Here is a 21384-nt window from a genome sequence, read left to right as displayed (position 1 = left end):
TAATATCCAGATTTGAAAGTAATATTTCACTGCATTGGGTCTATACAGAGGAAAACAGAACAATTCTTCTTTTAACTGCATCTCACTACCAACTGTCAATGAGCTTTGTCCAAACAGTTTGACTGTTATGTGAAAAAGACACGACTGCTAAAGTGTTGAATGGTCGGCTCAACGCTTCAGGGTTTCATCAGGTCTGCAGATTAATCCATAATCCAAGAGACGGGAGTGTCTTCTCCCAAAGAGTTCATCTCTAACACTTTACAATGCCTCTTGCAGTGTTCTAAAGCTCCATATAGTTAGTTTAGAGTCACAGGCAAACTACCTGCAAACACATTCAATTCAACTGAAGAAGTAAATCACACAATAAGTGTTTGTCTGTAAAGTTTTACCACTATTCTATGAAAGAAAAAAGTTATACTAACTTTAGACCCAACTATATTTGAGTAAATTTTTATCTCTGACCAGGTTAAAAAACAGGTTTCAACAAGAAAAATCTAGATTTCATCTGTTGATTTCAAGAAGATGATTTTAAGTCTTTTGAATTAAACAAAATAGTTTTAGCTTATTTGATGACAGTATTCGATTTAGTCTGTAGCCACTTTCCAGATGATCAGATTCTAGATCAACCCTTTAAATCTACAGACTTTATCATTAACGAACGCACCACAACATATTACATATAATGTTTGATTATGTTTAACAATAGTAAGGGGTATGAAACTTTAAGGCATCTCTACAGGGAATTTTTTACTTTTATTTCACAAGTCAATTGAATTCTGAGAATGGCCTTGAAAAAGTAACAAGTCCCTTTGGAAGAAGCTTCATGATTTTCTGATCCACTGACTGACCACATCATGGAGTCAAGTCAGAGCTTGGCCTTTGCTCTGCTGGATGTAGCTCCCTTTCTAATACGAGAGTGGAGGTGCATCTCTTGCCCAGATCAGGCCAAGCAGGTCAAGGGAGGAAGGAGGGCTTGAGTTAGAAAAAAAAAAAAAGAATCCCTGGGAGTGTAAATGCTGCTGGATTGAGGGGAGGGAGATGAGGTTCGGGTTTCAGCTTTACAGGGGGTCTGGGGGAAGGACTGGTATTTTGGAATATACGAAGATCCATACAAGGCACAGTGGACATAAAACCGCGGTGCTTGCCCTGACGCGGTGGGTGCAGAGTACCAGCTGGGGCCCCGCGTTGGATTTCACTTAGATTTTTGGAGGTTTTGACTGCTTGGTGGCATAAGTCTCTGGGAACCAACACTTTAAACACCACTGTCAGAAAGCCTTGACTCCTCCGTTACTTCATTTCTCACCCGAGTTCGTGCATGTCTAATATTTAGACATGTTCGGCTTCGTGGATTCAAGGACTGTTCTGCTACTTGTAGCATCCCAGGTTGTTTTACTCGCCGTGGTCAGATGTCAGGAGGAAGACGACCGTAAGTTGCAAAGTTTTTCTTGATTTCAATTTTTTTTACTTTGTATTATGAAAAAATGTGGATTGATACTCTGATGTTATTATTGACTGTGTGTTCACCTCCTCAATCTTCTCCACGTGATGCTTCAGAAGAATAGAGGAGGATAAATCCAGTGAAAGTGATGACCTGTCAAATGTAGAGCAGGAAGAGCACAGTTCTATTAGGCTGGGATAGAGTTTTCAAGTACCAGTTTCAGTTTAAAAAACATGATATTTCAATTTCAGTGATGTATAGGTTTTTGTATTTTCTGCACTGTTTAGCAGGTCTGTCCAAAACAAGTGAGTGCATAGTTTCCTGAAGGACAGATGAGGCTGTCAAGGTATATCTGTGTGGGATGGAGCACCAGGTGAACAAGTGTCCATTTGTCCTCACCTGAATCCAGCTGCTCAGCTCTCCCTGCTGGGTTTGCAGTTATTGCTGCACTATATCTCAGCAGAATATCTAATCAAAGCAACATTTAAACATCTTAAATGTTTTCCTTTCATTACCTATAGAGAAACACGTCTTGTATGGGTTGTAAGAGAGTTGAGGATTTTCTAGAGAGTTCACAGGGAGTAAAGTGAGGCTCAAATTTAAATTGAGTTTATTTTTTCAAAGACCTGTAAAATAAGCCTGATCCACAGGGTGTGAAGTGACAGGGTCAGACAGTGATTGACCCCAGACTAGCAGGCTCAAAGGGGAGCAGGAAATGAGAGTGACAGGCTGAACAGATGATAGAGTTTTATTTACAGTTAGATTCACTCTACACTTCATATCCTCTCTCCAGTTGAATATATCAGCTTTTAGCATCATTTTAGTGGTAAAATATAAAAAAACTAGAGCATAAGAGAAGCAGACATTTCAGCTGCAAGTGGTCTAACACCATTTTAACAAGTAAGTGCCAAGTACCACTTTCACAAATTCATTAAGACAAACAAACAAGAGCTTTCGGCCTGAACACTTTAAACAAATCACCCATTCTTAATTCCCCAATGTGTTTGCACTGGCGCTTGACACAGCTATGGGACCCAGATGGAGAAAATTTAGACGGGCACCCCCCGCCCCCCCCTCCTGTTTACTTAAGGCAGCGGCTTGTCAATTGGGCACAGTATCCCTGTATGAGAGGTTCATTCATACAGGCGGCGGAGCAGGCCCTGCAGGTTAAATATACTCAGGCAGCAACGAGAAATACCTCGAGCTTCAGACACATCTGTTCACTGTGCTGCTTGTTGACAGTAGCTTTAAAGCGGCTGCAGAATTCTCCTCATGAAAACCTGGAGCCTTTTCTTGCCTCCCACATCAATTATGTTGCGAGGGTTTCAAAGTTCAGCAAGACAAGGAGTCCCATGCATTTACATTTTTATTGTGTTATTCTATTTTGTTTGAATGTCACTTTTGTGCATTTGTGTTCAGAGTTTTTATTTGACACAGGATAACTTTTATCTTTCTCCGTCTTCCTTGTACGTCTCCCTCCTTCGCTCGTTAACCCCTCCTCCTCCATCTTACTCCTCCTACTTCCCTGCTCCGCCCTTTGACCCCCTTTACATCCTTTTACTCCCTCTGCTCTCTCTTTTCTTTAATAAAACTACGATAACAACCCACAATACTTCATAAACTCCAACACCTCTCCCTGTCTCACTCTTTCTTCAACCAACCTCTCTACTCCTCCTCTGCCCCCCCTGCCCGCCCCCCCTCTGCTGGCCACCACCACAGAGGAGGCAGGTGGCTGCATCCAGGACGCCCAGCAGTATAATGATAAGGATGTGTGGAAGCCAGAGCCGTGTCGTATCTGTGTGTGCGACAGCGGATCGGTTCTGTGCGATGAGATAATCTGCGAGGAGATCAGAGAGTGTGCCAACCCCATCATCCCATCTGGAGAGTGCTGTCCCATCTGCCCTGCTGATGCCAGTGCCCCCATTGGTTGTAATTTATTTATTCACATACCCATAAATAAATTACTCTTATAGCTTGCATTTATCTTCCTCCTGGCAAACACTTTGGAACGGGGAGCAGCCACAGGGTCCAAATATTCTGTCTGATCTGGCCTGCACACTGATAACAGTGTCTGGGTCTGATTTCTATAGCGTTGGCTGATCCAAAATTATGTTGTTATGATTTCGAATTTGTATTAAGGAGTTGTTACTCAGCCAGCACCTTCTGCTCCCTGCTCCAAAGTGAACCTCCTCATGCTTGGTTTATATGGAGACCAGATAAACAACATTATCAGGATGATACGACTCCCTGGTCGGATCCTGAAATGTGACGACTGGTTCTCCTCTAAACCAGGCGAGGAGCCTCTGCTTGTTTTAACTCATGACTAAGATGAAGCTTATGTTCACACTCAAACACAGCTTTACTTCTCAAAAGAAGAGTTTCCTCAGGGGATTTTACTTTGATCTTATTGCGTATGAAGCCTTGTGTCACCTGTAAATGGGTCACAGCCTGGTAAAGAGCCATTGTATTCCTGTGGTGTCTTCAGAAAAACATCACTTAACTACTCAATAAAAAAACTGAGCGATAACATAAAAATCTCATTGCTTTTCCAGACAACCCAGTTTTGGATCTTCTAGACCATGAAAAACACATAGTTTGAGATCATGATTTAATTCCAGCTCGATTCAATCTTTCATTATACAAAGTAGAGTTTTATTACTACTTAGTAATCATATATCTAACTGGCACTGGCTGCCAATGCTTTATTCAACAAGCTGAGCTCATAACTTGCTTAATATGTAGTTTTGCTAAGTGCATTAACATTTTGCTGTAAACACACCCAACAGTCTGTGCTTGCTTCTGCTTTATCTCTCATCATTAATATAATCGGGATGGATGGGTCCTTTCCCTTTGGGGTTGGTGAACGGTATTTGATCACTTTAGCATCAGTCATGTGTAATTCTCTTCAGGTCTCTTTTTCATAAAAGTCACAGGTTACATCTGAAAGAATCAATCGAGTGCCTGAAGCGTTGATCACGTTTAATGTTGATGTTCTCTTTTTCCCACTTCATCCGTCTGTCTGCACCATCAGAGACATTCGGTGCTAAGGTGAGGCAACAATACTGATATTCACAACAAGTAACAACATGAAAACATTAAGTTGTGTCAAGCCACTAATGTGATTTATTTTTAAAAACTCAGGGCCAGAAAGGTGAACCAGGAGAGATCGCAGATGTAAGTATGAATCCTCTGCAGTCTGTCACAGTAAAGTAATGTGCTTTCCATATATTTACCCCAAAACTACTTTACTCATTACTTGCCTGGTTATTAAGTTATATTATTAATCTCCAAATCAATCAAGCAAATCTTTTTATCATTTAGTTTTCTAATTGGTCTTTGGGATCAACAGTGGTGCACACATAGCACTTAAGATTTTATTTTATGGATTACAGTTATTCATAAACCCTGAAATAATGTGTTTCATGTATTGATTCCACTTTCTCATGAGTTTTTCTCATTAAATAAATGCTTGATCACTAGAGTGGTCTGGTCGAATGAGAACTTCCGATTAAATGAGGACAAACCTGCATTCCTGAGACATAATGAACCCGATCAAATCGGCTTACATCCTCTCAGCGACTGGGCCACAGCGGCACATGTCAGGTGAACAAAGCCAGTTGAAACAGAGGTTAAGAGGAGGTGATGTCTTAGCAAAAAACTTGTACTGTCAAAAGAGATCGTCATCAGCTTGTGTTCAATGTGCCTCCATGTTCACCTCCTACAAGGCTGGAATGTTCTTCTCAAAGTTTAGATGTTCAGAAACAGACACAAACAGATAAAGCATAACGGATCTGTTTAGTGATAAAGAGTTATCTTTGATAACAGTCACAGAAAACTGAAGTAAATTTCATTTTTCTATCCTTGTGCAGGTTGTAGGACCAAAAGGACCAGCCGGCCCTGTGGTAAATACTAAATCTTATCATACATTTCATATTTATTCATATTTATTCTACACTGTTCGATGTGGTGTTATATTGGTGCACAGTAATTACGATTCTTGCTCCTGTGAGTCTAACCGCGGCAATTCTCTTTGTTTTTGCAGGGCCCACCTGGTGAGCAAGGAGTGCGTGGAGAAGCTGGTGCTAAGGGTGATCTGGTAAGAGACAAACAATAATAACACCCTCCAGCAATCTAATCATTGAATCACTCAGAAGAAATGTCCACACGTAAAAGTCACAATGTGATTTCAACCACTTCTGACAAAGGACCACCAAATGTTAGGTCAGGCCACAGTCGTTCTGATGGTCGTTATTTTAATGGAACTGGCAAAGTGGTCTGCAGAGTTTGAGATTAGTAGAGTGCGATTACTGCAACTGTGGGAACCTCCAGATCTAATCATGCAAACAAATAGGAGACGTCCTCTGTTAAGGTTCTGCTGTAAACAGTATTGATATGAGAACCAGTGCAGCCAATAATCATGATAAAAAACAGCAACACATACAGAAAACTGCATTAAGGCAAGAGGAGGCTCATGATGTGTGTAACCTGAAAACAGATTTAATCCTCCCGGTTGACTTGTGACTTGTAACTTACAGAGAGACGGCATTTTCTCTTTTTCCCTAGGGAAATTCTGGACCTCGAGGAAGAGATGGTGAGCCCGGCATCCCCGGAAACCCCGGACCAGCTGGGCCACCCGGACCACCAGGGCTCGGAGGGGTCAGTGTCCTGGACTTTTTCTGCTCCACATCATAAATGAGATTTCACTGTTGGAAGTTCTGACACAGTGTTTAAAATGTTTGATAAAACAAACGGACAAAGATCTAAATATTTATATAGATGCATTAACAGTAAAATAATGATATAAAGATTTTCCATTATTAGACCAGTTTATTATACACATAATTTGCATACATGGAAACTGCCTAAAATGGGTCAAAAGAAGTCTTTCATATATTGATCTATTTATGGAATATATGAGAAGACTCAAACAGATGAAACAAGAGACGATCAGTTCAGCACACTGCCGCCTTGAGGATGAAAACAATGGTTTAATTTAGCAGAGAGCAGGTGCAGGCAAATTGCGCACGTTCTTTAAATGTGACTGATCCTCTAGTTAAATCAGTGATTCTGTTAATGTTCTTGACTAAATGATTTTGAAGTGTAGGCAGAATAAATGATGTGACTCTGTGTGTTTTGTGTTTCTGCAGAACTTTGCTGCTCAGATGGCTGGAGGCTTCGACGAGAAGTCCGGAGGTGCTCAGATGGGTGTGATGCAAGGACCAATGGTGCGTAGGACCAGCTCACTGTGTGTGTGTGTGTGTGTGTGTGTGTGTGTGTGTGTGTGTGTGTGTGTGTGTGTGTGTGTGTGTGTGTGTGTGTGTGTGTGTGTGTGCGTGTTTGTGTGTGTATGTGTGTGTGTGTATGCGGACACTTCATCTGTCACAATAACAGAACATTAACACGGACATTCAGCTGACTGTGGAGCTGCTGCCGAGAACAAGTAGCAAAGATTTAACTGTAAATCTTCTGTTAGATGAATACAATGCTGCCACCTAGTGACTAAGTAGTTTCACTCCAGCAGAGACTGGAGGCTGACTTTGTTATTTCATGTTGGCTGTGTCCACTGAGCCTAAGGAAAGCGTTAAACTCATTTAAATTTGTTATATTTAGGTATGAACAACATTAAATTGTAATCTTCTGAGTCCAAAAAGATTTACGGTTACACTTTACATGACTGTCAATACTTTTGACTGTTGAGTTCTCTGTTCAAGCAACACACTGTGTCACACTGTTAAAAAATCGATGCCAGATAAACTTACTTAACTCTGTCTTGTGTTTCTCCTGCAGGGTCCTATGGGTCCTCGTGGTCCCCCTGGACCTTCCGGAGCTCCTGTAAGTACAAATATTACACCTCTACCTCATGGTGTGATTGCTCGTTAAAATCAAACTGCTATTGTGGACATATAAACGGAAGGAAAGATTGTGATGAATGAAAACATTGCTAATACTTTGCTTTGTCATTTGTGCTAACAGGGACCTCAGGGATTCCAGGGTGGCCCCGGTGAGGCTGGAGAGCCTGGTGCAGCAGTACGTTTTGCTAATTGTGCATCTTTACATCTTAATGCAGACAGTGCTGGTCACATTTGCTGTTATGTGTTTTGTGTTACTCCACAGCACCTTCTGCTCCATAGGTTTCAATGCAATGTTTACGTCTTCATATAGACAAACTAGCTATGTGTCTCTAATGAACTAACTTTGTTTTACAACAGGGGCCAATGGGACCCCGTGGACCATCCGGACCTTCTGGGAAACCAGGAAGTGATGTAAGTGTCAATGATTCATCTACAACATGGAAACCTACACTAAAACAAGGTCAAAGGTCAAAGTAAAACACATTTTAATTAGCAGAGTAAAATTGCTGCATTGTTTTCCCTTGTGCTCACATTTTCCAACAATGAACCTATTTCAGTTGATATCATTTATTTTATTTCACAATGATTTACATCAATGCACTATGAACTAGACAAGCCACTAGGGGGCACTGTCTATCTTCTAACAACACTGATGAAAATAATGACTGCAAAGAACACAGGCTGCATGTATCCAACAGCCTCTCACCTCAGGGAAGTAACATGCAGTTACATCCTCTCATGCAGCTTCTGTATATAACCCTTCCACTTCCTGTCCCTTTTTTAGGGAGAGGCTGGCAAACCTGGCAAAGCTGGTGAGCGTGGAGCTGCAGGGCCTCAGGTGAGCGAATAACCATCACTCTGCATTTGATCAGTTCAGGCTGAATCTGGTAGTAAGCATCAAAGTGAAGAGAAGATTAATCGAACAACTCTCTTCTGTTTCTATTTCAGGGCGCTCGTGGATTCCCTGGAACTCCCGGACTTCCTGGAATTAAAGGACACAGAGTGAGTGCTTCATCGTGTGATGCTCACCAGATGAAGCAGGATGAGTAACTGCTGAATCCACTCGTTCATTACATCTGAGGCGCCTAACTGATGATATGTGAGTCCTGATGAGCACCTCCATGTTTGTCTGTAGGGTCACTCTGGTCTGGATGGAGCTAAGGGAGAGACTGGTGCTGCAGGAGCCAAGGTAGGATCTTAGCTTTTTTTATTTGAATTTTAAATATATATATTAATTTTGTTTCAGCTGTTCTTCTAATTGTTCTGATCTATGTTACCATCAGGGTGAGTCTGGTACCTCTGGAGAAAATGGTTCCTCCGGACCGATGGTGAGTGTGCTGCTCTGCCTGTATGACTTCATAACATGAAACTGTAGCAGACATATTTCTGTGCTCACATTCAGTCCCCATGTGGTAGATATAAGGAATAATTGGTTGTGTCTTTAAATGAGAATGATTTAAATAAACTGATCAATCGTATTCTCTGTCACAGGGACCACGTGGTCTGCCTGGTGAGAGGGGACGTCCTGGAGCTTCCGGATCTGCAGTGAGTAATTGTCTCATATCTGCTCTTTCATGGTCTCTCTATCATGATGCACAGAACTGACTCTCCTGTCCTCTCACTCTCCAGGGTGCCCGTGGAAATGATGGCTTGCCCGGTCCTGCTGGTCCACCTGTACGTATCATAGTCCCCACTTTGCATCCGTCACATCTGCTTAAGGCTACTTTCAATAAGCATCACTTTTGATGTGACTGTTTCATCAAACATGAACCCTAATCTGATGTTGTTCTCTATGTTTACAGGGACCTGTTGGTCCAGCTGGAGCTCCCGGTTTCCCAGGATCCCCAGGATCCAAGGTTTGTACAACATCATTATCATAAATCACTATTTCAACACAGGAAAGTTGACGCACTAAAAGATAATCAAGAATAAGAGCCTGGTTTTAGTTTGACAGCCTCTTCAGGACATATGTAGATCTTCACTTCTTCCTCTAGCAGTTTCAGAAAGTTGAGCTATCGAATATATTACTAGAATTGCATCTTTAAGATTCCTGTAGTTACTTTTATTCATACACAACTGATCAACTTCAGTTCAAACAAGACAATGATGTGTTCAGGGTCCTCTCATATTCAGAGAACTTCCTCAGAGTGAAAGATGTTACCGAAATACAGAACAAATTATTTTCTCCACCTGTTCATGATGAATTCACTGTGTCCTGTCAGGGAGAAGCTGGTCCTACTGGTGCCCGTGGAACTGAGGGCGCACAGGGCCCACGTGGAGAGGGCGGTACCCCTGGATCTCCTGGACCTTCCGGAGCATCGGTTCGTTTGCCATTACGATTGCTCAGATTTAATTTCGATTTAATAATCCATCATTCGTCTTCATTGTCATTCTAACACTGTCTTTGTTACGATTTAACAATTCACTGTTTTATTCTTTGTCTGTGTAGGGTAACCCTGGTACTGATGGTATTCCTGGATCCAAGGGATCTGCTGTAAGTGCTTTGGAATCCTCTATTACCTCATCTTGCTTCATAATTTATAGTATAAATATTTCATACATTTAATATTTTACTTGGTTCTTTCATGAAGGGTGCTTCAGGTATTAGTGGTGCTCCTGGATTCCCCGGCCCTCGTGGCCCACCTGGACCACAGGGAGCTACAGGACCTCTGGGGCCAAAGGGACAGTCTGTAAGTCACTTATGAATAATCCAAATCTCCGTGAAACCTTGATACTTGTTTGTGTTACAGTTATTAATAGTTGTTGTTGTCTTCTTCTTAGGGAGACCCTGGTCTTCCCGGATTCAAAGGAGAAACTGGACCCAAGGGAGAGCTTGTGAGTTGCTCAGTTTTGACTCGACCTCAGTGATTTCTGACTATATTGAAGATCTATTATTATTAGTCCACAGAAAAGATTTACTGAGATATCTTATGTTTTAGGGACCCTCTGGGCCTCAAGGTCCCCCTGGCCCAAGTGGTGAAGAAGGAAAGAGAGGCGGCAGAGGAGAGCCCGGCGGTGCAGGACCACTCGGACCTCCAGGAGAGAGAGTAAGTATGCATGAGACACCATGAAGTTGTCAAAAAAATACATTATGAATTAGCGGATGTTAATAGTTTTGCGCCCTCTCATCAAAAATCTGTTTGTGATTCTTTTCAGGGAGCTCCAGGTAACCGCGGTTTCCCTGGTCAGGATGGTCTTGCTGGTGCTAAGGTGTGTTCTGAGTGAAATGACATCCAAACGGATTTCAGCTGACTTACTCCACTGACACAGGATAAATCTGTAAACCTGCTGACTTGCTTCTGACTCTTCTTCTTCAGGGAGCCCTGGGTGAACGTGGTGTTCCTGGTGCTGCTGGGCCTAAAGGTGCTACTGGAGACAATGGACGCACAGGAGAGTCCGGCCTTCCCGGAGCCAGAGTGAGTCTTGCATAGGGTTAGGGGGTACAGTTGTAATTACTTTAGTCCTGAACCAGATGGATGTTTTATTTTGATTTGATATAGTGCATTGTCAAAATGTCTGCCTCCTCCTGTGTGATTCTGACAGTGAAAATCTGCTTCTCTCATCAACAGGGTCTCACTGGTCGTCCTGGAGATGCTGGTCCTCAGGGCAAACTTGGAGCCTCAGTGAGTACAATGCTTAAAATCCTCATATATAGCTTTCTATTGAAAGGGTTAAATAACCACACATTCAACCTACAGTCTGCTCCTTAAACCCCAGAGTCTCTTATTTTGGCAAGCTGGTTGAATAATCCCACTGGATCCAGCATGATCGTGATTACCTCATTCATGTGTTTTGGTGCTGATTTGTGATTTTTACCTTGTGCCTTTGACAGGGAACCCCTGGAGAGGACGGTCGCCCCGGCCCACCTGGTCCTATGGGAGCCCGTGGACAGCCCGGAGTGATGGGATTCCCTGGACCCAAGGGAGCCAATGTATGTGTGCCAGGGTCTCTAATTTAAGTCGTCATGACTGGACACAGCATGTGGAACCTGAAAACAAAATAAAAGCTGATAACATGCAAAATATCATCTTCTTTTAACATTTAAATAGCCAATTATACTCTCATGAACCTTTGTGCACTTCAATCTAATGTCATTTCATCTGATTTCTCCTCAACAGGGTGAAGCTGGAAAGGCAGGAGAGAAGGGTCTCGTAGGTCGTCCTGGTCTGAGAGTAAGAATAATTTCTCCACAAGTAGTTTACCTTCCTCCAAACCTTCCTTTCTGTCTTCAGACCACTTCTCACAGCTGAACTTCTTCTCTCTGAACAGGGTCTGTCTGGAAAAGATGGTGAGACTGGTTCTTCTGGACCTTCTGGGCCTGCTGTGAGTACTTAAGTCATATTTGATGCATTTAGACATGTGAGCTAACAGTTTACAGGGTTTTCACTTGTCTCTGCCGCTGGCTGATGTGTTGGTGTCTGTCACACAGGGGCCTGCTGGAGAGAGAGGAGAGCAGGGAATGCCTGGACCTTCTGGCTTCCAGGTGAGTCTATCTTGCCATCAAATCCTTCATAGACCTGCGTGGAAAACCCAAAATGCACAAAGATCTTATAATTCAAGAAAAGACATTCGGCTATAAACTAATCTATAATTAAAGATATCATGTAACTAACTCCTCTGCTGTTGTTGTTCAGGGTCTGCCTGGACCATCTGGTTCCCCAGGAGAGGCTGGAAAACCTGGAGACCAGGTGAGTGTTTGTTCTGTCCAGAGAATTTGTTGCATCTGTAGGTTTATCTTTATGAACAAATCTCTTCAATACACCGGAAACAAACTGAAGCAGCAGGTTGTACCAGCTACAAGACATGTGATGGAATTCCTGAGAATTCTAACCTCGCTGTTAAAATAATACCAGCTTTTACAAGTTGTTCCATAACTACTCTGCTGTCAGTGCCTGGAAATCAACAATATATCAAAGTGCAGTTTCTTTTGTATAAATGATAATGACTATTGTAAAAGCCTCATTCATTACTGCAGAGCTTTCAAACTCAATGTTTACGAAACAAGTGTAAAATAATTTGTTTGACTCACAATGAGAGTTCAACAGAAGGTTGAGATCTGTTTGTATGTGTCTTTAAACACATTGGTTGCTGTATGCAAACTGAAAACTGGACTAAAAGTGTTTTCTCTCTGCAGGGTGTTTCTGGAGAGGGTGGAACTCCTGGTGCTGTTGGACCTAGAGTGAGTTTACCTGCTCAGGATTCTTGTTAATTATCCAGTACAATCATTGCTCATGATCATTGTGCCATGAACATTCTGCTTATTTATTTTGTGGGTTTCATACATTGAGACCTTACTTTTATCATCCTGATCTTGGAACTGAGCAGTGTCTGTGACCACTTCCTCCTCCTCCTCCTGATCCGGTGTCTTCTTGTTTCCTGACAGGGTGAACGTGGTTTCCCTGGTGAGAGGGGTGGTGCTGGATCTCAGGGTCTTCAGGGACCTCGTGGAATTCCTGGAACACCTGGAACTGATGGACCCAAGGTCAGTGGATCACTCTGAAACAGATTTAAGATTCAAATGATCGTTGACAACCCTCTGCACCTTACAAATACAAATTATTATTATTAATATTTTCGTGCACAATTTAGGATTTTCTTTAGATTTTTTGGACTGGTGCATTAACTTGGTCATGTCTGGAAACATCAAAGTGATGACAAATCTCCGAAAAGACACACTGCCCAGTTTCCGGTCTTTAAGCTAAGCTAAGCTAACTGGCTATGAGTCCAGCTTCATACATACCGGACAAAGAAGCACAATTCCTAAGATTTTAAAATATTCCCTGAAAAGAATTAGGACTTGTCTATCGAAAAGTCTGATTCTTTCTTGGTTCTCATTATCTGACAAATTACATATTTTAGATGAAGTGTTATAAGGACCTGTTTTTTCCCAAAATATATCCAATAATTAATAGATGATGAGGCACCTTTGGCATTACCATTACTGAGTTTGGGTAATTCATAGGAAAACAGTAAGAATTTGACTGACAAGTGATCTCCACAAACTCAGGGAGCCATTGGACCAAATGGTGCAGCTGGACCTCAGGGACCCCCCGGCCTGCAGGGTATGCCTGGAGAGAGAGGAGCTGGTGGCATCTCAGGACCCAAGGGAGACAGAGTGAGTAACAGGGGTGGTGACTTTTGAATGAATTGGTGAATTCAAACAGAGCAAATGTCAGGACCAGTGCTCTTGCGGTTTCATGCACGAATAACACACTGCTTTCCTTTTTGTCCATCAGGGTGACAACGGACAGAAGGGACCCGAGGGTGCTCCTGGAAAGGATGGTTCTAGAGTAAGATAACAATAAATCCTTGCTCTCTCATTTTTGTGATTATTTCTGGCTGCCATCAAACAAAGAGCGATATTTGATCTCGTCCAGACTTCAATATCACTTGTTTCTACATCTATGCTTTCTTCTTCCTCAGGGTTTGACTGGTCCCATTGGTCCACCTGGCCCATCTGGACCAAACGGTGCCAAGGTAAGAAGAATTGTGTCAATCGTTTATTGTTAAACAGGACGGATTATCCACTTTAAATTAAGTGTGGGGTCGATTGATTTGTTTGGTCTGACTGACTGTTTCTCTCCAATCCAGGGTGAGACTGGACCTGGTGGAGCTACTGGTGCTGGTGGTGCTCGTGGTGCTCCTGTAAGTATCTGTTCATGTGATCTGGTTTAAGGGGCTGATGGAAGACTTTCAATCGCTTGATCAGACATGTAGGATTGTTTGGCTATGGTAGCGGCTTTTCTAGTTTTCTAGGACAGAGAAGTTTGCCTCATTTTTAGAGATAGTTCTTTTCTTGTTGAACCAAAAAAGGATAAACATAATGAAAGGAACTTTCAGGAAGAAACAAATCTGCATTCAAACAGCATTTCATTCCCCTGACAGACAGTGTGTCTTCTTTCCTCCTGCAGGGTGACCGTGGTGAGGGCGGTCCTCCTGGACCTGCTGGTTTTGCTGGACCTCCTGTAAGTAAAGTCAACACAACACCATTAGTTCAAAAGAAAAATGTAGAACCATTCATTGACAGTCTGACTAAATTACTGTTCTGTTTAAAATATCCAGGGTTCAGATGGTCAGCCTGGAGCCAAGGGAGAGCTTGGTGAGTCTGGACAGAAGGGAGAGGCTGGTTCTTCTGGACCTCAAGGACCATCTGGAGCTCCTGGACCTGTGGTGAGTGTTTGATCAAAAAGAAGAAAATATGTTACACAGTATCTTGGGTTACATCTCTTGATCAGATAAGAGTATCACATTTATGAGATATGAATGCATAGGAAGTATTACTAATTATGGATTAATTGTTGTTTCTCTTTTTTCAGGGACCTACTGGTGTATCTGGACCTAAAGGAGCACGTGGTGCTCAGGGAGCTCCTGTACGTAAATCATGTTCATATTTTTTCGAATGAACAAACAGTTTATCAGCACCCTGTAGAAACACATTATACACACTGCATCCCACAGACTATATTTTAGACTTCTGAACATGGATTTATTGATTCATTTCACTGGAGGGCAATCGCTTCATCAACTTTAAAACCCAATAAACATAATTAACCCTGCGTCTCCACCACACCTGTTAATGTGTGCTGGCCTCCTTTTGAACAAGGTTGAAAATAATTACCCTCAGTAGAAACAAATAGCTGCTGCTCTTTTGATTCACTTTCACATATTGACATATAGAGAAATTAGATAAATTGTCTTTTCTGAATTCTTCCTGTTATTGAGGACATTGTTATTTTTTGTTTTTGACAGGGTTCCACTGGATTCCCTGGTGCTGCCGGCAGAGTTGGATCTCCTGGCCCTAATGTGAGTATTTAATCAATTATATATTCAAAGAAGACACATTTTCAATGGTGAGTCAGTGAAATAATTTTTGTTTCTGCTTTTACTAACTGAAATTATCTGTCTACCTATCACAGGGTAACCCTGGCTCTGCTGGTCCCGCTGGCTCTTCTGGAAAAGACGGACCAAAGGGTGCTCGTGGTGACAGCGGCTCCCCAGGAAGACAGGGAGACCCTGGTCTGCGTGGACTTGCTGGCACACAAGGAGAGAAGGGAGAGGCTGGAGAGAATGGACCACCTGTGAGTTAGAATTTGTACCTCAACATCCGCTCTTAATGACTTCATCAGCCTAAAATGAACAGGAGCTGAGTGAATACTTCCCTTTGCTGACATGAGAAGAGGATCTGTGCTCTCTGAATCCACTCATGTGAAGGGGATTAGAACATTTCATGAGCCATTATTTTTCTCTCCTGACTCTGTAGGGTGTTGACGGACCTTCAGGTCCTCAGGGTCTCGGTGGATCCCGTGGTATTGTTGGTTTGCCCGGTCAGCGTGGAGAGAGAGGCTTCGCCGGTCTCCCTGGACCTTCTGTAAGTGCCTTCATCCGTGAATGATTTTAGCTTTAGGTTATGATTTCCCCATTTCTGTCTGATGCCCCTCAGCTTTTTTACAAATCACACCTCCATCTTACTTTAAGTTTGTCTTACATTTAGGCTCATTCTTGTTAGTTATCTTTGAGATTTCACTCTTACTTTCATGAAGACAGAAATGATACAAATATAGATCCAGAGAAATTCTGTCATTGTTATTATTATTGACATATAATAAATGTTTGTCCTTTGTGTTTAGGGAGAGCCTGGAAAACAGGGAGGTACTGGTTCCGCTGGCGACCGTGGACCTCCTGGACCTGTCGGACCCCCTGGACTTACAGGACCTGCTGGAGAGCTTGGAAGAGAGGTCAGAACCAAACACTAGTAACAACATGTTCAAAACCATAATATCTGGATTTCAGATATGTATCCACCGTTTTGACTTAAGAAACAATGACCACGCTATGTAATTAAATCATGTTTCTGTATCTCAGGGTACCCCTGGATCAGATGGACCTCCTGGTAGAGATGGATCCGTTGGAGTCAAGGTGAGAGATTTCAGTCTAAACATAAAAATCTAAATCTAAACGAAATAACACATTTTAAGAAGACTTTGCTGAAAATCTTGTCATCCTGAGTCATCACCTTGTGTCCTCCTACAGGGAGAGCGAGGTAACACTGGTCCTGGTGGCGCCCCCGGAGCTCCAGGAGCCCCTGGTGCCTCTGGACCTGTCGGACCTCTCGGCAAGCAGGGAGACAGAGGAGAGTCTGTAAGTAACACAGGACACTGTAAGGAGTCATAGGGGAACGTGTTGTGCGTTGTTTTCATATTTCCAGTGTTGATACCAGGAAGTGAACCCACTCTTGTCTCTTTCATTAGGGCGCTCAAGGACCTGCAGGAGCCTCTGGACCCGCTGGTGCTCGAGGAATGGCCGTAAGTGTCATCATCCCAAACTACAACCTAATCACGTTTTTTTTAGATTTTAATTTGATTTAGGTAATTAAATCTGCTGCATGTACGTGTCATGAATTTTAATACATGACAAACTTTTACTTCAGGGACCCCAAGGACCTCGCGGAGACAAGGGAGAGGCTGGTGAGACTGGAGAGAGAGGACAGAAGGGCCACCGTGGCTTCACTGGTCTGCAGGGTCTCCCTGGACCTCCTGTAAGTAATCCAAATCTGACAGTTCATCCCTGCAGCACCATTCCTTCTGTCCCTACTGTCATCTAATTTTACTTCATCCTTCGCTAAACAGGGTTCCGCTGGAGATTCTGGAAGTGCTGGACCTGCAGGCCCAAGCGGCTCTAAGGTGAGAGAACTGACCCAGACCAAAGAGTCAAAAGAGAAGAAATACTTTGATTAGGTTTCCGTCCTGCAGCTTTAGTGCCAAAAGATATGTGATGGTAATGAAGGGCACAGGTTAGTCTTTTTGTAATTCTCCAATCACCTGACGAAGATGGGGACAGGAAAGGCCACGTGCTGTAATTACCCACTGCTGTGATAAGATGGACGTCTGAGGCATTTTGTAATTACTCTCTGCAGGGAAAAGACACAGACAGACCAGGTTCTTTTGCTAAATCACTTCTGCTGAGATCGGAAATGGACTTCAATATCTATTCTAGATTAGCTAAGCACTCTGCAGGATAAGAAAAATGAAGGGAAATGTCACCATACAAATAATCTTCATGCATAATAACGGCAAAGGGTCTGAGGGTGATGGGGCTAATGGAGGGAACTGCTCCTGCATTTGAATTAATGTTAGTCAAATGTGGCAGACTGTATGTTGGATCTGACATTTTTTTGTTTTACATTAATACATTTTTTACTCATGTAAAAAGTATAGTTTTCCACTTATAGATAGAATTAAGATTTAAGATATAGACTGATAATAGATTTACATTTTTCGCACTTTATGACTGGACACTGGGATTAACTCCATGTTTCAATTAGTTGTAAACAAATTACCAAATTATCTTATATATTCTTCCTGATGTTAAGAAACAAATCAATTCAAAATGACACAAATAAAATGGCATAAAAACGAACAGAATATATACACACACAGCTAGAAAATACAATAATGCTTTTATCCACTAGTTCTTAATTTAATCTAAAACTCACCTGTGTCTGTAGGGACCACCTGGACCCACTGGACCTGCTGGCAAAGATGGATCTAACGGTCTGCTCGGCCCTATTGGACCGCCAGGACCTCGTGGTCGTTCTGGAGAATCTGGTCCTTCTGTAAGTAACATGTCATTAGAAAAATTACATCTAAAAACACACCCCAAAGAAATCCTGTATTCTGTACTATTTCAGCTTTGTCTTATTTTGAACTTGTTTCTTCTGCCCTCCTTCAGGGACCTCCTGGTAACGCCGGGCCCCCCGGTCCTCCTGGTCCTCCTGGTCCTGGCATCGACATGTCTGCCTTTGCCGGTCTGGGTCATTCAGAGAAGTCCCCTGATCCTCTCAGGTACATGAGGGCCGATGAGGCCTCCAGCTCCCTGAGGCAGCACGATGTTGAGGTCGATTCCACACTCAAGTCCCTCAACAACCAGATTGAGAACCTGCGCAGCCCCGACGGCTCCCAGAAGAACCCTGCTCGCTCCTGCAGGGACCTGAAACTGTGCCACCCTGAGTGGAAGAGCGGTGAGTCGGGTGGAGGGGTGGAAGGATTCAAATAGAACAGAAAGTTGCTGATGTGTTGACTCTTAGATATGAAATATTCCTCGCTGGTGAATACACTGCCCCTAGCTCTCTTTCAGATATCTATTTCTTTATCACATCGTAACTCCTCTTGAGTGACAATGAGCTAATGTACTAATTTGAAGGACAATACTGTTAAAGAGAAATTAAAGCATCAAAAAATTTAGCAATCAGCAAGAAATCAGGTATATAGACTTTGGTGTCTGGGTCCAATCATCTTAGACCCCCTCCCCACCATATATTCCTGCTAACTAAATACCCATCTTGATGTTTGGTCATCATTCAACCCGGCCTGTCAAATACCAAGTAAAACTAATTCAGTTTCTCAGCTTCACTCCTCATTAACGCTCTTCTCTCATCCCTCCAGGTGATTACTGGGTTGATCCCAACATTGGCAGCACCGCCGACGCCATCAAGGCCTTCTGCAACATGGAGACTGGACAGACCTGCGTCTACCCAAGCATCGCCAAGGTGCCCAAGAAGAGCTGGTGGACCAGCAAGAGCAAGGACCGCAAACACATCTGGTTCGGAGAGACCATGAATGGAGGATTCCACGTGAGTGCACTTGTCCACTACAGATTATTTCTTTCTGAAACCTGACCCAGAGGACGTTTAATGAGCCTCAACATGAAAGCTGCTAATTCCTTTTGTCTGGTTCTACAGTTTGACTACGCCCAGGAGGGCCCTGCTGCCATCGCTGCAAGCGTCCAGCTGACCTTCTTGAGGCTTCTGTCCAATGAAGCTTCCCAGAATCTCACTTACCACTGCAAGAACAGCGTTGCCTACATGGACCAGACCACAGGCAACCTGAAGAAGGCTTTGCTGCTGCAGGGCTCCAACGATGTGGAGATCCGCGCAGAGGGCAACAGTCGCTTCACGTACAGTGTGTTGGAGGATGGCTGCAAGGTGAGAGCGGAGCCAGAAAACAAATATCATCCGTTATATTTCTAATCGCAGCATGAGTCTGTTATTAAAATATTTTTCTATTGTCAACCTACAGAAACACACAGGCCGGTGGGGCAAGACTGTCTTTGAGTACAAAACACAGAAGACCTCCCGTCTGCCAATCGTAGACATTGCTCCTATGGACATCGGAGGAGCGGATCAGGAGTTTGGAGTGGATGTAGGCGCAGTCTGCTTCTTGTAAAGCGGAGTATCACAATGGCCACCCCCCCCCCCCTAAATAACAGGAAATGAAATGACACTCAACCACGAAACATTACACATACTTCCACAATAAAGAAGACTGGAAATTATAAATAAAATAAAAAAATTGATACTTTTTGTCTAACAACAAAGTGCTCTCCAAGTTGTACTGCCTGGAAGTTAGCACTGAAGGGCACCGGCAATATCTGTACATCACACCAGCAAGATTCTCTGTCAACCCGCTTCCTGAGATCCAGTCATGTTCCCCATGGCCCACAGTTGACGGGAATGAGTCAGAACCAGGAGGAAGAGGGACCAAGCGGACAAGTTATGGAGAACAGGAACAGGACTTGATGTCACTTATTTATTGTCTAACCTACACGGGCAGAGTTGAGGTAGGACTGGACGGGTTTACTTTGTAAGTACGACACGCCCCCTTTCCACTACAGAACAGCCGCACAACCTCTGTCCCAGTCCTACTCCACCTCCCACCCTGTTTCCCTCCTGACACACAAATACGGCATTTTGAATCAGTGTAGACCAAAAAAACAATATATATATTCTCAGTAAGTAAAACCAAATCCAGGCGCTGCAGGCCTTCCACCATGAGCAGGAGCCAAAAAACCTTTACTGTGTATTATAAAGCCTTGGTTCTATTGTTGTAAAGGTCTGTGTTTATAAACAACCAGATGGTTTTATATATATATTTCCACATTATGTGTGTACATGTGTCTATATGCACACCAACACTTTTTGGAAAGTGAGGTTACATTTGGGATGTATGTTTCCATGTCCTGTTCCCCTTGACTGCCCATCAGAAGACGGCCCAGTTCTCGTCCCAAGAAATTCGAGGGAAATCAATTTTGCCTTTTCATCGTAGTCGTCCAGATTTTTTTTTTAACGCTACCTCACGCTGAAAAAAACAAGTGAAAATGTTACGTTTAAATCTGAGCTGACCAAATCATTATCGCTTTCTGGTGGATCTGGGGCTGAACGGCCATCTTTGCTTTGGGTTGCTCTCTCTTCAGAAGGTGCTATGAGTTCTGTAATCCCCCCCCCTCACTCCCACAAATCCCTAATTTCCCACTAGCCTCACACCACACATTCACACTCCACCCTGAGGAGGGGTGCAGTCGGGTTATGACAGGGGAGACAGGGGCGACTTGGAGGCCTTCTCTCGAGTCCACATCCCAAAAGCTGAACACGGGACTCTGAGGACGGGCGCTAAGAAAAAAAAAAACATAACCAGGGTGGGTTGTCTCTCTGTGTGTGTGAGGGTGTGTACATTTTTTTTGATTAATTTTATTATGACCATGATCATTTTTGTTTTTATTTTGTTACACTTCTAATTGCTGTAAATTGGAAAATAAAAGGAAAACCGAATTGAGAATGAAGTTGATTTTTTGGGGGGGAGATTTGAACAAAACCAGAAATGGTCGTGGGGATGTTTTTCTTCTCTCAACAGAACCGTCACATGTGCGTAAAAGTTTTTTTTTGTTAAACTTTTATTTCTTGAGGTCAGTTACTCTCGACTGTGAGTGCGTAGGCTATGTGTGAGCGTGTGTGTGAAAGTTTAAGACTGTGATGCACATGTGTATTTTCATATTTGAGAATCTCATAACAAAAAGGAAGAAAAAGTACTGTATTCGTTCTGCGGTTTCACGTTGTCTGAACTAATAGGCATAAATAAAAAACCTTTTTTGACTGGAATCATGTATTTTGCAGAGTAATTATGCATCACTACATCACTTTACTTTCTGTGAGCTGCTTCTTCTCCGGTCTCTTCTGACTCTGAGACATATTATATCAAATGGAAAAGACGCTGCAAGGACCAAAATATACAACTAAATCTACAAAAAGGCTAGGATGCATAT

At 42.9% G+C, this 21384-nt stretch overlaps 1 protein-coding gene across 1 annotated transcript; it reads left to right on the top strand.

Annotated features, from left to right (window-relative positions):
• Nucleotides 1–1105: 1105 nt before the first annotated feature.
• On the top strand, nucleotides 1106–21220 carry col2a1a (collagen, type II, alpha 1a). Its single transcript, XM_053425514.1, has 53 exons — nucleotides 1106–1426; nucleotides 4470–4486; nucleotides 4580–4612; nucleotides 5308–5340; nucleotides 5481–5534; nucleotides 6002–6094; nucleotides 6586–6663; nucleotides 7226–7270; nucleotides 7412–7465; nucleotides 7648–7701; nucleotides 8075–8128; nucleotides 8239–8292; nucleotides 8426–8479; nucleotides 8574–8618; nucleotides 8782–8835; nucleotides 8920–8964; nucleotides 9093–9146; nucleotides 9513–9611; nucleotides 9740–9784; nucleotides 9882–9980; nucleotides 10072–10125; nucleotides 10230–10337; nucleotides 10447–10500; nucleotides 10608–10706; nucleotides 10860–10913; nucleotides 11123–11221; nucleotides 11409–11462; nucleotides 11560–11613; nucleotides 11720–11773; nucleotides 11925–11978; nucleotides 12425–12469; nucleotides 12674–12772; nucleotides 13298–13405; nucleotides 13527–13580; nucleotides 13714–13767; nucleotides 13882–13935; nucleotides 14202–14255; nucleotides 14353–14460; nucleotides 14607–14660; nucleotides 15040–15093; nucleotides 15207–15368; nucleotides 15551–15658; nucleotides 15918–16025; nucleotides 16153–16206; nucleotides 16321–16428; nucleotides 16539–16592; nucleotides 16718–16825; nucleotides 16917–16970; nucleotides 17795–17902; nucleotides 18019–18307; nucleotides 18732–18919; nucleotides 19028–19270; nucleotides 19365–21220. Exons 1-53 carry the CDS (start codon nucleotides 1333–1335, stop codon nucleotides 19509–19511), a joined length of 4257 nt encoding a protein of 1418 aa, XP_053281489.1. The 5' UTR covers nucleotides 1106–1332; the 3' UTR covers nucleotides 19512–21220.
• The last annotated feature ends 164 nt before the right edge of the window (nucleotides 21221–21384 follow it).

Source organism: Pleuronectes platessa, chromosome 6 (genome assembly GCF_947347685.1).
Source record: "Pleuronectes platessa chromosome 6, fPlePla1.1, whole genome shotgun sequence".
Lineage (NCBI taxonomy): Eukaryota > Metazoa > Chordata > Actinopteri > Pleuronectiformes > Pleuronectidae > Pleuronectes > Pleuronectes platessa.
Note: the sequence above shows the minus strand (reverse complement) of the source record. Positions and strands in the feature narration are given on the sequence as shown.

Bases quoted from the DNA above. Each gene is read 5' to 3' on its own strand.
- col2a1a (XM_053425514.1), top strand. From the start codon at position 1,333: ATGTTCGGCTTCGTGGATTCAAGGACTGTTCTGCTACTTGTAGCATCC. The intron at 9,147-9,512 runs GTTTGTACAACA...GTGTCCTGTCAG, and splicing joins CAGGATCCCCAGGATCCAAG to GGAGAAGCTGGTCCTACTGG. The intron at 12,470-12,673 runs GTGAGTTTACCT...GTTTCCTGACAG, and splicing joins CTGGTGCTGTTGGACCTAGA to GGTGAACGTGGTTTCCCTGG.